Raw genomic sequence first — 18,459 nt, forward strand, 5'->3', positions numbered from 1 at the left:
GATATGTGGAAATATTCAACTTTCAACCAAAGTTCTCTTGATACCTTAGTATAAGTTATGCAGAGGACCAGGTTCTCTTTGCTAATAAGTAAGATGAATTATTTTATTGCCGTATGCAATACATCTTTGTAACATAATACCACAAATCTTCCGTTTATATCCACACAACTCAAATGGGCTGACAAGACGCCAGAAACGCAACTTTGAGTGCACACAATTATGTATGACTTAAATTGTGGCTTTCTGTTAACGCATCTACAGTAACGAATAGGTAGGTAGGTACGTTAAGAGAAAGCCACTCAAAGTTGGGTTTCTGGCGTCTTGTCAACCCATTTGAATTGTGTGGATATAAAGGAAAGAATTGTGACGGTATCGTGTATAGTCCCTGGGGTAACTCAGTCGGTAGATCATTCGTGCGTTAAGCGAAGGGTCCCGGGATCGATACCCAGCCCCGGAACAATTTTTCCCTTGAAATTATTCAAGCCTGCTTCACAGGGAGCTTCTATCTGAAAGCCAGATTTGCATAATAATACCACAAAGTTTTAACATGAAAATTTATACAAGAGAAACATAGATAATGTTTTTCAAGGTAAAATGTCAATCAGGAGTAAAATTTCAACCAATTATGTTTTTGCAACAAATAAAGTGCAAAAACATAAATAAAAGACTATAAAGTTTTGGCAAAACCCGCACTCATATACGTACGTCAGTAGTCTGCACCGTCAGAAATGAGCAAATACACCGCCTAACAACTACAAAAATGACACTATTACGAAGAGCTGCTGGCTACAGTTCTATTTTATCATAAAAGAAATTAATCAATAACAATTAATTAAAGATAACACCTACTCATGAACACCTAAATAAATAGACAGAATTGGCTCCAGCACGTGAATATAACGGATTATTTTATAGGCTATTGACTCGACAGGTTCTCCACTATACACCTCATAGAAAAATATCGTAAGTCGGTCTTTGAAGTTGGAAGAAGACCATAACAGGCTAGTAAAGATTATTACAGTACTTGAATGCATCGTGATGATGATGATGATTATTATTATTATTATTATTTTAATAGTATTTTATTAGTTTACTTGAAAAAGTAGCGATATTTAAAGTCAGATTATTTCTCTTTATCTATCATTGTTTAGTATTTGTTGTCTTTGTTTAATTTTATGTAATACGTACATTTATAAGAAACGTCACTTTAGAATTCTGTATTGAATGTCACAGTCTCTATCTGAACGTAACTTTAAAATGTAATTTTCAATCTTTGTCATTCAACTCCTCAAAAACAGGAAATTAACCACGGTAAATTCTAACGGGCCATATTCGAGCGTTTAAAGGAAATATAGGGAACGTTCGTTTCGATCTAGAACGGAGTAAACGGAGTCGTTTTTAGACCCTGACTGTTATCTTTGCAGAGGTATGGATGCTTTCCTTTCGTCATTTTGTAGAAACAGTGTACAATCACAGACTTTACCCTGGTTAAAAGGAGTGTGACCTAATCATGATTAAGTAGCCGGTGGTCATGAATAGTGCACAGAAATTACATTTTAACCATGGTTACTTTTTAACCGCCGTTTCATAATTACTACAATTTTAACCGACGTTGATGCACGTGGCCATCAGACCGCTACTTTCTAAAAAAAAATTAATCCATTGCAAAACTCGAAGTGCCAGAGAGAATATTAAGGAAGATTTGAGAAGCGATGGTGTGAAAGACTTAGGAAGTCGGAACTGGCAAAAGAGTTTAAATATTTAAGGTGCCGTGAACGAATTTAAAGTCACAGCTTCAAAGTAATACTAAAGTGAGAAAACACTTCACTTTTTACGCGAATGAAAAGCTATGTCATGTGTTCTCTTATTCCACGTTAATGTTTCATATCCAATCCTACAATCTTCCGTCCAACTGGGCTCTACATTACCCGTTTAGTTACGTTCTCTCTCCTGGCCAGTGTACGCTGTTCTTCCTACTTTTCAATCTATCTGGTTCATGCATCTTTAGCATCTTATCCATCCATCAGTCGATTTACTGGCTTGACAGGAAGATCCCGTGGTATGTAATCTACCCAGCGTTGTCGTCTCGTCGTATTTCTTCCTGCCTGTCTTAATTTCGAGGTTAGGCTACTGGTCACAGTAATTATGTGTGTGTTTCAGGCGACGGGGTGCCTCTACGACCACATCAGGTGGGGGGAAGCCTTCGTGGTGGTGTACAGTGTCTGCGATCGGAACAGCTTCAACGACGCGCACGATCTCCTGGACAAGTTGGGCAAACTTAAACTGCCGTCCTACTTCACAACCCTCCTGCTGGGCAACAAGAGGGATCTGGACCACTCTAGGTAACGATTTCTTATTGTCTTCAGTCTTGTTATGAAAATGATTACTAGGGAACGGATTTCTAGATGCGAAAACAGAGAGATTTAGGACTTTATAAAATCCAATTTAGGACTTATAGGAGTTTATATAACATTACTTATTAATAATTTTAGTAAATATTCCATTTTAGGTGGAATTTATGTACAAAGAACTGGTGCTGACAATGAGTGTTACTGAACTGAATACTCAAATGCTATCAGTGAAAGAGACTGGTTGTTGATTTCAGTTTCGGGCAAATCGCAATATAGCGAACGTAGAAGCTCCGCCCACGACCCCTTCCACTTTTCCCCTACTAGCTCACCAGACACTCTACGTGATAGGCGAGTATTGTGTCGAATGCACATTTCATGTGGGTGGGGATAACTTCCCATGCTGGCGTTCGCTATATTGCGATTTATCTTCAGTTTCAATTCAAATAATGCGCTTGAATTGACGAGAAAACCAATTTTATAAGCTCTCGTCTAATCTGAACAACCAACCACTCCTTTTATGCTAGGATGGACTTTTTCAAACGAATTTCAGTTCCAGAAAAATTAGGTAAAATCTTCTCTCCCCTTCTAAGATCAATATGGAACGAACGTTTTTTTTAGTTGGTTATTCAACTACTAGGTTACTTAGCGTCGATGGGATTGGTGATAGCGAGATGAGGCCGGGAATTCGCCATAGATCACCTGACATTCGCCTAAGGTTGTGGAAAACCTCTGAAAAAAAAACCCAATCAGGTAATCAGCCCAAGCGGAAATCGAACCCACGCCTGAGCGCAACTTCAAATCGGCAGGCAAGAGCCTCAGCCGGTGGTCTGGAACGAAATTGCGAGACTAGTGTTTGTAATATATATAGGCCTATATATACATACCTTATTTTTACATTTTACATACCATTTTTGTAGTTTTTTTGGCATTTTTCCATTTTTAGTACCGGTATTATTATTATTATTATTATTATTATTATTATTATTATTATTATTATTATTATTATTATTATTATTGGAATATTAAATCCAGACGTTTGAGATGGGCAGGCATGTAGTACGTATGGGCGAATCCAGAAATGCATATAGAGTGTTAGTTGGAAGGCTGGATGGGAAAAAACCTTTGGGGAGACCGAGACGTAGATGGGAAGATAATATTAATATGGATTTAAGGGAGATGGGATGTGATGGTAGAGACTGGATTAATCTTGCTCAAGATAGAGACCGATGGCGGGCTTATGTGAGGGCGGCAATGAACCTCTGGGTTCCTTAAAAGCCATTTGTAAATAAGGGATTTTTATTTTAAATACACGCAAAAATACTAAAAAAAAACTCTTTTAGGCACAAACATAGTTTTAGGGATTTATAGGAGTTTCTGATTCATTTAGGCGTTTTAGATCCTATAGAATTTCAATAAGGGGATCCTACTGTATGTACATGAAATGTAGAGATATCTGAAAACAATAAGTCTAGGATGTAGCAAACAAAATACGTACAGAACTAGAAATCCGTTCCCTAATTATTACTTATAGCATAAATCAACGTATGTTCCGCGCCGTAGGGCCGTGGTCTAAGGCATCATGCCTAGGACTCGCGTTATGGAATGCGCGCTGGTTCAAGTCTTCATGAAAAATTAAATTTCGGCCGCTCTCCTGTAGCGTTAATTTGTCTAAGTCCACTTCGGGTAGCGCCTGGTTCACACGACTATGGGGAGAATGTTTATTTTGCACCTAATTTACTCCTTGAATATATCTTCGTTATAGATTATTCATAACACTTGACCTATAAACAGACAGAAAAAGCAACAAAAAACAAAACAAAGGAAAAACAAAGCAAAATCGTGTATAAAAATTCCTTCACGTGTAAACCTAAGCTCTCACGGAATCAACCGAAGTCTTCCGAAGGAGACTTAGCGTATGACATCAGGTCAATTTTTTTGTCTAAGACTGTACATAGGCCTACATACACATAACTACGAGGTTCTAACATTCATTGGCTTCATACACTGAAAAATACAAATCACGTGTAAAGTATTTTACGCTTGTGCTACTCTTGTTCTCATGCACAAACTTTGGGGATGATTGTACGATGACGTCACATGGTGGCAGCACCAGCTGCCGCCGCTGGACTCCAACAATGGGCAGAGGTAATACAAATACAGCTCCTTTCTTGCATCATCATCTGTGGCGTGGTATTTACGAAAGTACTGTTAGTGATACCCAAACACGACTCTTGTTTATTTTTGTGCCTACTCGGCTTCTTCTATTTTTGTTCTTACTCAGTGTTTGTTTTTCCAGTTCTTTCGTTTCAATGAGCTCAGGTGTAGCATTGTCGATATTGCAGTGATCTGTTTTCACACCCTCCATGTGAGTGAGGACACTTTTATGTCCAGAAAATCAACACATGACTACAATAAGTGGTCCTTTTCGCTCTTTCCAGCCTGAATCGTGTGAGAATTTAGAACATAATTATATTATGCATTTATTTTAAAAAGATCGAGATTCCATGGTTACGTAGTTAGCAAGGGTCAATACAACACATGTCAATCATAAGATAGGAGATATACACAGTCTCTTTGCAAGGGGGTAAATCTCTAAGCGCAATAGATCTTTAAAGTCTTGGTTTCTTCTAGTGCTGTTGATCGATCAAAATATTTAATCGATTAACTATTTGAATTTAATCGATTAATCGAGTTTTGATCGATTTGAAAAAAATGTTTTACTGTTACTGTAATACACAATGTTAAATTTAACTTGTGTCCGGTCATAAGCATAAATATTAAATGTTGTATATCTCTCTAGTTTGTATCGTTATATTACAAAACAACTATTTTAATTACTTACTAACATATTTATTATGAAGCTTATAATTTATTGTGTCAATTTCTCCAGGAATTTTTGAAACAAACATAAATAACAAAAGGTATGATGACTCACCTAGTTAATACTGCTTCATCCATGATTTTAAACATGTGAGTACATTCACATGCTCCGAATTAGGTGCCGCTCTACGTTTAGTAACAATGTTTCCTGTATCACTAAACACGAAAAAACTTTTTTTTCTGTCAAGCACTTTTCCACGATCATTCAATTTAAATCCAAACGTTTCACCGACTTTACCTCTCCAATTCTCATATGACATAATGGAGTTTACACTTCTTACAGACCACAGAAAACTGATTTTTTTCTTTATAAAACTAAACACGCAACCTTCATATACAAACTCAGTACAGAAACTGCAACTGAAAAACTACAGTAGTCGAAAGAGATGGCCCCTACTGTAATCGAATTACCAGATTTTAGAAAGAGAAGAAGATAGTTACGCTCACACTTATACACAGTGTAGACATGGCTATTTTATAAGGGATGAGGGGGACGAATCCCAGAAAAGTATGTATTACATATGCTAGGAAGATGAGCTGACAACAAGGTGGAAGCTTTCTTGGAAAACCATAAAACTTAATAAGGGTTTCGCATTGTGTTTCAACTTTCAATAGAGGTAGACTAGGTCACTGTCCTCATATATCCATCTCTTTCTGAAGTGTTTGTGCAAAGATTTTCCCTACGCTACCTGCTTTGCAGTTAGAAAATAACAGTAGTATTGAGCTTTTAATTAAGCCATTTTCGAGAGAAGAATATTGTCGGAATTTTTAGTATGAGTTTCTATTAACAAAATAATTAATATCAACTACAACCGATTAATTTTAATCGACTCGATTATTCGATTAAATATTTTTGATCGATTATTCTTATAACAGAAATTGATCGATTAATCGATTAAATCCCACAACACTAGTTTTTTTTCTGAACCGACGCATGCAAGATGCGAGGAGCGAGGACAAATCCGGACTACACGGAAAAATAGTGAATGGTTTCTATAACTGCGAGGTGCGAAGTCTGCGTACCTCGCAGTTGTAGAAACCACTCACTTTCTCTCGCATAGTCCGAACTCGCATGCGTCAGTTCAGAAAAGCCTGGGCTTTAGATCGCAGCGCTAGGGCTGTCAAGGCCCCATATTTAAATTAAGTTCAATCCAACTGATATCTTAGAACGTGCTCAGCATCTGTGAGGTGAGAGAAAATAAATGATTATGAACGAATAGAACGGAATTTTGAATCAACGGGAATAAAAGTGGAGAATTTGAGAAGGGGGGAAAATATTCCTCATGCAAATTATCTGATCGAACTCGAATCTTAATGTCCATCATGATTAGATAGTAGAATAATAATGATTTCTCTGCTTCGTATAAAATTTTTGACATTTACATGGCATTAAAGTACCTACAACTTTGTTAGTACAATAAAAATACATATTTTTAACTTGTCAGGTAGTAAGCAATTAAAACACAGAATAAATTTATGTAATAGCGTTTGATTCACAATGGCAGATATACGTTAAGTAGATTGGAAGCAAAGAAAACGTGATTGGCGGTGGCGGTAGCAACAGTAGTAGTAGTAGTGGTAGTAGTAGTAGTAGCAGTAGTAGCAGTAGTAGTAGTAGTAGTAGTAGTAGCAGTAGTAGTAGTAGCAGTAGTAGTAGTAGTAGCAGCAGCAGTAGTAGCAGCAGTAGTAGTAGTAGCAGTAGCAGTAGTAGCACTAGTAGTAGCAGTAGTAGTAGTAGCAGTAATAGTAGTAGTAGCAGTAGCAGTAGTAGTAGCAATAGTAGTAGCAGTAGCAGTAGTAGTAGCAGTAGTAGTAGTAGTAGCAGTAGTAGTAGTAGTAGTAGTAGCAGTAGTAGTAGTAGCAGTAGTAGTAGTAGTAGTAGCAGTAGTAGTAGTAGCAGTAGTAGTAGTAGTAGTAGTAGTAGTAGTAGTAGTAATAGTAGAAGGTTATTAACTACGATGTATCAACTACTAGGATATTTAGTGTCGTTGGAATTGGTGACGCAGAGATGGTATTTGACGAGATAAGGCCAATATTCGCCGTAGATTACCTGACATTTGCCTTATGGTTGGGGAAAACCTCGGAAAAAACCCAACCAGGTAATCAGCTAAAGCGGGAATCGAACCCACGCCTGAGCACAGCTCCGGATCAGTAGACAAGCGCTGTGCCGACTGAGCTACGGCTGTGGGTTATTATTATTATTATTATTATTATTATTATTATTATTATTATTATTACTATCTGAATGAATTAATGAAGCCCGAGATGAATTATTTACAAGAAGACAAAGTCGTGAAGTGTGTATTCTCACACTGACAGGACAGAGAGAGAGACAAATGAAAGTAGATGGATCACCAGCATAAAATGCCAACAGAGAGCATGGTGGAACGCATGATGGATGTCCAGCGTCACGCAAGAAGACGGAATGGGTTCAAAACTGCGGCCCTCGTGCCACTCTTGCTGACAGACCCGTTACAACCATTCAGAAAGAGAAGAATGGAAGACAAGAAGCACTTAGAGTTCTAAATACGTCTCTAACTTAAAAAAGGAGGAAAAAAACTTTACTTCATATTTAATTTAACAACGCGTCACTAAGGTACATGACACTTGCATTTCCTACAACCGTCTCTTGTTTTGTGGTTTGTGGGTATTCACGTGTGTGTGTTTTACAGCAATAACGCAGCTCTCCTGTGGAGAAAAACGGAACAAATGACTTCAAAGACCGAATTAACACGTTAAAGTTTCAATGTTAGCTTCAAACCACATTTTCAGCGAAGACAAATCTGAATTTCTAGCGCATTAATTGTAATTGCTAGGGATTCTATTTTATGGTGAATAAAAATCTCAAATTACGTCATAAAAATATGTTTAATTTCGGTGTTATTTCGCACATAAGAACATAAATTCGGTGTTACTTCACATTTAAAAATAAAACTTTTTGATTCGTGAAAAATACATTACTGTATATTCCTACAAAGACTAGGGGTTCGTATCATCAAGGGAATCGTAAGGTTATTTGTACATTTTAACAATTCTTAGTTTTCTATCGGCACTTACTTATCTGTTGTGTAGGGAAAATTGTGCAACACTGTGTGAATAATGTAAACTAATAGCCTGAATGTTTTGTGGTGTCTATTTCTAAATGTATATTTAAAAATAAAGTCACTCGAAATACGGTTTGAGTATTAAATTCAAAATGTTGTATTGAAATAATGTTTGAATATTAAATTCAACATTTTATAATTATAAATGTCAATCTCTGGGCACTTCAAATTCAAATTCCGTAAAAAAATAAAAAATCATATCCAAAAATACTAATTTCTAATAAATTCTCGTATATACAAACTTTCCCATTATTTTGCGGGTTTAAACTTACGATGTTTTAACCTGGAAGGTCTGTTTCTAGCCTTTTTTCGCTTTTATCGGTTGAAAACCCATATTTCACGAATATCTCTAGTAAATGAATATTTATTATCATTATAATCATCATACACTGTCAAGTTCCGTACCCGCTAGTGTAAGAATAAAATTATGGACCGTCCGAAAATCTTTACGCGCACTGTGTCATTCGTATGGGCGCATTATTGTACCTCAGAATTTTGACGTGGAGCTCTCTCATTGAGGGACAGAATTTTTTAATGTTCCAAAAATCTACGACAAAGAATTCCCAGTTTATACAAATCTGGCTTTCAGGTATAACTCCCTGTAAAGCTGACTTGAATAATTTCAAGGGAATAATTGTTCCGGGGTCGGGCTCGAATCCTGAACCTTTGGCTGACCGCGCCGACGCTCTACCGACTGAGGTACCCACCTCAGGGTAGCTCAGTGGGCGTTGGCGCGCTCAGCCAAAGGTCCCGGGTTCGATGCCCAGCCCCGGAACAATTATTCCCTTGAAATTATTCACTTTCCACTTTACTTTCTCTCTGAAAAGAGTCGCTAAAGATTCGTTCTCCGATGCATGGGAAGTATGGGATATGTCATGGACAAAACAGCTATTTGACGGGTCCTCACCGAGTTTAAATAAATACAGCAGATCGTTAAATAAAGAACTACACCGCCACCACTTCAATTCTGGGACACTTGAGTTTCCTATTGATCTAGTACAGGAGACTTTATCTTATAGGGACGGTATGCCAGGACCGTATCCAGTATGAGAGTGGGAATCACCGGCGTGGTCTACAGGTTAGCGAGCGAGAATCGTGCTCTGATTGTCTGGGTGGATTTTTTCTCGAGATTTCTCCCGACTGTAAGATGAATGTCAGGCGAAGTCTCGGACTCATCTTTTGAAAATACTATCACGCTGTCACCAATTTCATCGACACTAGATAATCGCGCAGTTGACATAGCGCTGTTAAGTAACTGAATAAAATAAGGATGGATTATATTTACACGAGATAAACACACTTAAAAAGTCACACTTTGCATATTTTAATTTTATTATGGAATATGAATTACTATTCTGGGGCAACTCATTTGAAGCTAAATATATTATTGTTTTACAAAAGAAAACCATACAGATAATGACAAGTGTGCATAAAACACCAAATAAATTAAAAAAAAAAACAGAAATAATGTTATCTTATGAGTATAAATTCTTCTTGATTACGTTTTATGTTAAAAACCAAGATACAATTGAAGATCTCAGAGCCAAAGGCGACTAACCCACAACTACAAAATGAGTAAATAAGAGTTGATATTAAGAGGATCCTGACAAAAATGAGTGGTTTCACAATTTATTTTAATTTGTCTACATTGAATAAATACAAATAAAATATCATGAATCTATAACAATGATGTATAGCTTTGAAAAAAGGCTTAATAATGAACAATACAAAATTGTGGGTTGGTCGCCTTTGGCTCTGAGCCCTTCAATTAGTACTACTAATTAGAACATTCATAATTTTAATACAAGACATAAATCAGATCTCCATCTACCATCTTTTGGCCTCAGTTATAAAAAAGTTCACTATTCATGTATTACCACAGTCTAGTACATACAGTCACACGAAGCTCAATACGTAGGGAATATGCATCCAATGACAATTGAACTTTAGTTGCTAGCCACTAGGATCGCTACTATCGCATAGTCTATTGTTGCTAACCGCTTGGAGCATTGTATCGCGAGAAATGCAAAAAATCACCTCAAGCTTCGTGACTTTATATACCAGACTGTGGTACTACGGTCTTCAATGCAGTGACTAATTATTATCTTAAGCTTTAAATGGCTAAGAGTAAAGGGTTCATAATAGAATTAACCAAATTTTTCCATACTCATGCCTCCTACTCAACTGATGAATTTTCTGTTTATGCTTGCAAATTGATTTAATCTGTTTGCTATGTATTGTATATTTTTTACATAAATTCTGACTTGTTCCACATCTGAAAGCTACAATGCCGATGTAAGATCTATGGAATACAATCAATGAAATGAAACGAAATTAAATACATAATATTTACAAACTATATCCATAATTTATTTTATTATTATTCCAGGAAGTACAAACTTTTTTTTCTCTGAAAGATCAATAAAATGTAGTAAATGCATATTGTATGTAGTCTTGCCTTAGGATTACCTGACATTCGCTTTAAAGTTGCGAAAAATCTCAATTATAACTCAAGTAGATAATCAGCCCAAGCGGGAATTGAACCCACTTTCGAACGCAGCTCTGAATCAGCCTGAGCTATACCAGTGGCTAATATTTCCATCAATAATGCTTGTTTGTTCGGGTAGAAGAAGATATAAGGTGATAGACAACATTAAGATATATGTATAGACAACATTAAGATATATGGATCATATGAGGAAACAAAGAGGAAGGCAGAAAATAGGAAAGATTGGAGAAAGCTGGGTTTGTAGTGAAAGACCTGCCCTTGTGCAGAACACTGAATGAATGAATGAATGAATGAATGAATGAATTAATTAATTAATTAATTAATTCAGGAACGAACTAACGAATGAATGTACGAACGAACGATTGAATGAACGAACGAACGATTGAATGAATGAATGAACGAAGGAACGATTGAATGAATGAATGAACGAACGAACGGATTGAATGAATGAACGAACGAATGAATGAATGAATGAATGAACGAACGATTGAATGAATGAATGAATGAATGAACGAATGAATGAATGAACGATTCAATGAATGAATGAATGAACGAACGGATTGAATGAATGATGAACGAACGAACGAATGAATGAATGAACGATTGAATGAATGAATGAATGAACGAACGATTGAATGAATGAATGAACGAATGAACGAACGAACGATTGAATGAATGAATGAACGTACGAACGACTGAATGAATGAATGAACGAACGAATGATTGAATGGATGAATGAGTGAATGAACGAACGAACGAATGAATGAATGAATGAATGAATGAATGAGTGAATGAATGAATGAATATTTGTTTACTCACTTTAACTTAGGAGTAACTTGAAGATGTAAATCGTTTTGCCGTCATAGTCATTTCCCACGGTGCAACAGGGTAGATTGCAACGAGATGATGATAGTGATCATGATTAACGAAGATACGGTGAAATGATAATCGGGGAACGCCAAACACCGCCTATGACAAACACAAATTCCTCTTGGACTTGCAACGATTTCAGCCAGCATATGTCTCCCATGTGAAAATCCGACGCTGACTGTAGTCATTCGGCTAACGGTGCGCCTCTGAAAGAATGCCAGTTTATTTATCTGAAGACGTCCTGTGCACTGACTATGGCATTTATTCGTCATGAGCACTGCCTGACTTGCAGGCTGGTTTCTAAAGCTTACATGCCAACACTGTAGGGTCGATTTGATGTATCTGTATTGTTTTGTGTTTGCGCAATAAAATGAACGTCTAAACTTGAGATTTTGATCATATCTATGCAAACCAACCAAATATATCGCGGCAAGGACAGACAGACATAGAGACAGATAGATGCGACTCGCCATGACGTCTTGTAGTTGCTCGCCCGACCAGTAACTACAAGTACGAAGCAACATTCAAACTGAAGATAAATAATTCAAAATGATGTAGAAAACATTTCTATGAACACTAAGACAAGAATGTAGTGAAGAATAGCCTACCCGCGAGGCTCCATAAAGTGTGAAAAAAGAAGTAAAAATCAACGATCTTGTGGTATATGAAAATTTATTGGAATGTCGATAAAGTCCCATATCAAGATTCTGTTGTGTAATGCGTTTTACGTAACCTTGATTGTAAGAAAAATCTTTTGTTTTTGCACCAACTATACTCCTTAAATGATTAGAAGGATCCATACTTAAATGATGGAGATATTTACATTTTAAGAAGTGGTACTAGTGAATTTGTCTCTTGGAGATTTTATTAACGATTATGGGTTGCATTCAAAAAGTATTGATTATTCAATCTATCTTAAATAAGAAGCAATTAATTGCGCCATATATGAAATATGTTTTTGTGAGTTATTATTCATTTTGTATTTAATTCAATGTAAAATAGGTTTTGAATATTTTAATCTTCAAGCCGCATCGTGTATAATGCAGTGAATAAGTTCCATTGTCAGTTTATTATCCAAACGCCTAAAGGAATCGGATTTCCACGCCGAAGATACGAATTCAAATCTTGAGGAGTCCAAAGAGACAAAGACGGCGATAGAAAGGTTTTCCGAGATATTTTCGTTTTCCCCATCATTATCTCTATTAAAAATCATTCATAAAGTTAAGGATACACTGAGGAGAAATTCTGTCATTTTTTTTTAATTAGAGTCGTTTTTTAAATTAAGAAATTGTGTATGGTTCAGAGAACCTCTCCACAAATTTCCATGCAGATAGGCTTCCTTAAATCAGCTGTTTCGGCCGACTTTTAATTAAAAGGCTGCACGCTCTGAGTGACCTTTTAAAACTTCTAAACTCAATTTTCACCATTATTTGCATTTTTTTACATAGACTACTGCTTTACTAAAAATGCTACATTTTCTCGAAATGTTGTACTTTGTGCATAATTTTTTGTAGGTCTCCTAAAAGGTGAGATTAACAAAACTTGCTGTCACCGGCGTAGCTCAGTCAGTTGAGGCGCTTGCCTGCCAATCCGAAGTTGAGTTCGGGCATATGTTCGATTTCCGCTTGGGCTGATTACCTGGTTTAATTTTTTCCGAGGTTTTCTCCAACCGTAAAACGAATGTCACGTAATCTATGCAGAATCCTCGGCTTCATCTCGTCAAATATCATCTCGCTATCACCAATTCCATCGACGCTAAATAAGCTCGTAATTGATACAGCGTCGTTAAATAATCAACTAAAAAAACTTTGTTTGCGTTTCGAGAAAAATATGAAACAAGTAAATAACAAGTTACGTTTCAGAGAGTTTGAAAGATATGTGCAACAAACTGCAGGTTTTTTTTTTTTTTTTTTTTTTTTTTTTAATTTGTAAGAGGAGTTAGTGATGTTTCAAAATACAATTCAAATTTACAGAAAAATGTAATAATTCATATAATTTCAAAACACATGAGACGAAATTTTGTAAGAGGAAGCATGATATGGATACAAATTATAAAAGATTTAGCTGAAACATTTAATAAAATCCAAATTTCACTTCAGTGTATCCTTCTGATGTTCAATTGGATATGAGGAACAAGTCAGAAGCAACAATTTCTCTTCCCTCACAGTTACTTATGAATTTGATTCAATTAACATAGGGATATCACACATCCACTAACATACATACAAGCACTGAATAGTTCTAGTTATGGTAAGTTATAATTTTTTACTTGGTTATTTAGCGTCGATGGAATTTGAGATAGCGAAATATTTGGTGAGATGAGGCCGAGGATTCGCCATAAATTACCTGACATTTGCCTTGCGGTTGGGGAAAACCTCGGAAAGAACCCAACCAGGTAATCAGCCCAAACGGGAATCATACTCGAGCGCAACTCTGGATCGGCAGGCAAGCGCCTTAGCCGACTGAGCTACGCCGGTGGCCGGGGAAGTTCTAATGATAACAAAAAATCCTTCAAGATTGCCATATCACAGTCTAGTATATACAATCACGAAGCTTGAGTTGTGAGGGTGCTAGGAACAATAGAGCGTGCCGGTAATATTTCGCATTGTATGTAATGAGGCGATATTAGCGATCCTAGTACTTAGCAAACTATCTATGGATGCATATTTACTACGTATTGAGCTTCGTGACTGTATATACTAGACCAGCCGTGGCGAAAATGTGACTCACAAGCACATTGTGGCTCGCAATGATAGCTATACGCTTCCTTCCTCCCACAATCCCCACCCTCTCACTCACTGCAGTCAAACTCCGTTCCATTTGTATTTGTCTCTGACCTGCGAATGGCGTATCGTCGCAATGTCTCTCTAGAAACCATGAGCCTCTACAAAAACGAAAGTTCCAAGTAGGATGGGAGGACGCATTTTTTGCTTCCAATATGAGGAGAATATTAAATGTATGATTCGTTCACAGGTATTACGAGGAAAACGGTTGTGTAATATAAAACGGCATTATACTACATGTCACTGATGAAACATTAAAAGGTTAAGTGTTATTATTATTATTATTATTATTATTATTATTATTATTATCATCATCATCACCATCATCTTTGTTCGCCGATCCTTTTTCAGCGGTTAGATCTTCAGTTTAAAGTGATGTTAAATGAATGCTAGATGTAAGGATTTGACAAATGTTGAATTTGTCAAATCTTTGCCAAAAAATTAATATCCGAAGCTTCGATCTTTCGCGTGCTCTTTTGAAGCCATGTTCGCTACAACTTACGTTTGTGAAAAATTATTTTCAAGAATGTAAATAGCAAAAACCAAATTTAGATAACGAATGACAAATACCTTCGTGATCAACTACGACTGGCAGTAAGTGACATAATTCCTGATTTTGAAACTCTGTCGCAGAGACATTTTGAAGACAGTTAATTTTAGATTGTGATAATTTGTCCTATTTTTATTGTTCATTTCATTCTTCGTTACACATATTATAGGCCTACATTAGTTTGTAGCCTTGTACTGTATAAAATTATACAGGGTGTTTAAAAAATACGGGGCATAATTTCAGGTACGGTATGTATTTCCCACATGTAGACAATCAAAATAGTTCATTACAACATATGTCCGGAAATGCTTCATTTCCGAGTTATGGCCTTCACAACATTGAAATTCACCGGAACGTTTTTCTTTCCGCAGGTCGTTGTCATTACAGAAGATGTTCAAAATGTCCACCTCCTGCTTGAATACAGACCTCACATCGATGTCTCATTGACCTGCGAACACGATCCCAAACTCCAGGAGTATTGCGTATGTCCTCAGAACATGCCACAATTCGATTCCGAAGGGATTCCAAATCAGGCACCGGAGACGAATAAACCAATGATTTTAAATGGCCCCACAAGTAGAAATCGAGAGGGTTCAGATCAGGTGAGCGTGGAGGCCAAGCAATTGGGCCACCTCTACCTATCCATCGATCAGGAAACCTTCCTTCGATCCAAGTACCGGCGAGCCGTACGACTGAAGTGTGCAGGAGCGCCATCATGCAAGAAGTGAATGTGTTGACGATTGATCAGTGGAGTGTCTTCTAAAACATGAGGTATGGTGTTTTCCAGGAAGTTTGTGTACGCCTGTTTACAAGTACATGGGGTCCAACTAATCGATCACCAATGATACCGGCCCACATGTTGAGGGAGAACCGCACCTGGTGATGAGATGGAACAGTTGCACGTGGGTTTTCATTCGCCCATACATGCTGATTGTGGAAATTTGTTATGCCATCTCGTGTGAACTGTGCTTCATCTGTAAATAATACTAAGGCAGGAAAGTTCGGATTTACACCACACTGCTGCAAGAACCACTGACAGAACCTAACTCGTGCAGGGTAATCTGCTGGTGACAGGGCCTGTACACGTTGCAAATGATAAGGATACAATTGACACTCTTTCAACAGTCTCCAGACAGTCGTATGAGGAACATTGACTTGCAACGCTACCCTTCGTGTGCTGATAGAAGGAGTCATGTTCACAGCCTCCAGAATCTCCTCCTGTACTTCTGGAGTTGTAGATCTTGGTCGTCCCCTTCCCAAACCAGGGGAGTTAAATTTTCCATACTCGCACAGACGGTAATGGAGACGTACAAATGTCTTCCGATCTGGACATTGTCGCTGTGGGTACCTCTCCTGGTACAAACGACGAACCAGCGCAGCATTGCCGTCCGCCTTACCATACATGAAGTGTATCTCTGCCAGCTCTTGATTTGAATACATGTCGCACAGTCTAACGCCTACACAACACTGAATGTAACCTTCGCCTCGGAATGAACTGTCAGAGTGCCCTCTTAATGTCTCCTTTGACGGCAACGACCTGCGGAAAAAAAAACTTTCCGATGAATTTCAATGTTGTGAAGGCCATAACTCGGAAATGAAGCATTTCCGGACACATTTTGTAATGAACTATTTTGATTGTCTACATGTGGGAAATACATACCTGAACTTATGCCCCGTATTTTTTAAACACCCTGTATTTAAGTACTTGACGTAAGGAAAATGAAAATCCGTTAATAAGACAGGCAGTTGCTTCACTTCCCCTTCGGGTGTCCGCCTCCCTCCATAGGTGCTATGCACGTTGCAGGTTACACAGTGGCTCGGCGCACGATCGCATTTTCGCCACGGCTGTACTAGACTGTGGTCATATCACGAGGATATAGGCCTAATGTAAATAGGCAGTTAAAAAAAACACACACAAAGCAAAGTTTGAGCTCTATAATCCACACACAGCGACTAAACTGAAAAAAAAAAAAAAAAAAAGTACAACGAACAAAAAATTTTGTTTATAAACACGCCCACAGGTTAGCAATCCAAAACCACACAGACATAGGCAGATATTGCAGGGATATGAATCATCCTATTCATAAGGCACTTCGCTCTAAAATTGAGGAGGCACATTGTAATTCAATTGCTTAGAGTGGCGCATGCGATCTTGTTGTTTACCAGGCGACAAAAACCGACGGATCAAATGATGGTGAACAATTTGAGCAGTGTCATGTAGCTTCTTGACAAGATGGAGGCGGTGTGGTCAACGCAGTCCTTTGTCGGCAAGCAAACCAATTCAGAAATACTCAGAATCGTGAGTTGAAAATTGGAGGGAGTGAGGAGTGGCAAGGGCACCCGGAACATGGAGCTCATTAAGGCAGATTGCTTGTTCCTGCGCTTCTCATTATTTTCATGTTAATTTGTGAAAGAGGACATCGCATCTGAAGCTTCCTATAATGCATCGCCTTTTAGAAAAGTGGAGATTAAAATACATTAGCTACAAATCTATTATGTAAAATACCCAAGTTTCTGGGAATTTTTTTTAAGTTTCCTATACGGCCCTATATACAGAGTGTTTCTGGACAAAATTTCAAAGCTGCCTCAGAGATATTAGCCAGTTTTCAGCCCGAAAATAGAATAACTTTAATATTATGAAGTTACCGGTACATTTCAATTCCTAAAATTAAAGCTTATAACTTTGAATGAAAGACCAGATTTAGGAAATTTTAGTATGAATGAATCAAAATGCGCACTTCTAAGCAATAGCTGAAAGACATGTATACGAAATCACACTGACGTAATGTGAAAAATAAGAAAATCACGGAGAATTTAAGATGAAAGAGTAGTGGAACGGAGATAAATTCTCTCCGGCATCGGGATTTGAACCCGGGTTTTCAGCTCTACGTGCTGATGCTTTATCCACTAAGCCACACCGGATTCCCATCCCGGTGTCGGATCGAATCGTCTCAGTTTAAGTTCCACCTCTGGGGTTCCCTCTAGTGGCCTGCCCTCTGCACTACGTCATAGATATCTATGAACGTAGGACAATGTCCACATGTGTGCGGAGGTGAACTCATTATGAGTGACTAATTGGCCGGGATCCGACGGAATAAGCGCCGTCTTAAATCACAAGAGACGATTCGATCCGACACCGGGATGGGAATACGGTGTGGGTTAGTGGATAAAGCATCAGCAAGTAGAGCTGAAACCCCGGGTTCAAATCCCGGCGCCGGAGAGAATTTTTCTCCGTTCCACTATTCTTTTATCGTACGATGACGCAGAATATCTGCATGGAAACATTATATGTACTTCGGTACATTAAATAATATACGGAGAATTTATCTAAATAACAGAACGACTATAGATTTATATATAGTGAAAGAAAGGAGAAAAAAGATACATGATGATGATGATGATGATGATGATG

At 37.6% G+C, this 18,459-nt stretch overlaps 2 protein-coding genes across 3 annotated transcripts in view; one reads left to right on the forward strand and one right to left on the reverse strand.

Moving 5' to 3' along the window:
* The window catches only part of LOC138701770 (ras-related and estrogen-regulated growth inhibitor-like), an 839,928-nt gene that overhangs the window by 803,831 nt on the left and 17,638 nt on the right, over window positions 1-18,459 (forward strand). The window contains exon 5 of the mRNA XM_069829017.1: window positions 2,161-2,342. Within this exon, the coding sequence (XP_069685118.1) occupies window positions 2,161-2,342 (182 nt within the window). The remainder of the gene's footprint in view (window positions 1-2,160; window positions 2,343-18,459) is intronic.
* Window positions 1-18,459, reverse strand: part of LOC138701769 (zinc finger protein OZF-like) — a 320,834-nt gene that overhangs the window by 206,364 nt on the left and 96,011 nt on the right. The window lies entirely within an intron of this gene.

This window comes from Periplaneta americana, chromosome 6 (genome assembly GCF_040183065.1).
Source record: "Periplaneta americana isolate PAMFEO1 chromosome 6, P.americana_PAMFEO1_priV1, whole genome shotgun sequence".
Classification (NCBI taxonomy): Eukaryota; Metazoa; Arthropoda; class Insecta; order Blattodea; family Blattidae; genus Periplaneta; species Periplaneta americana.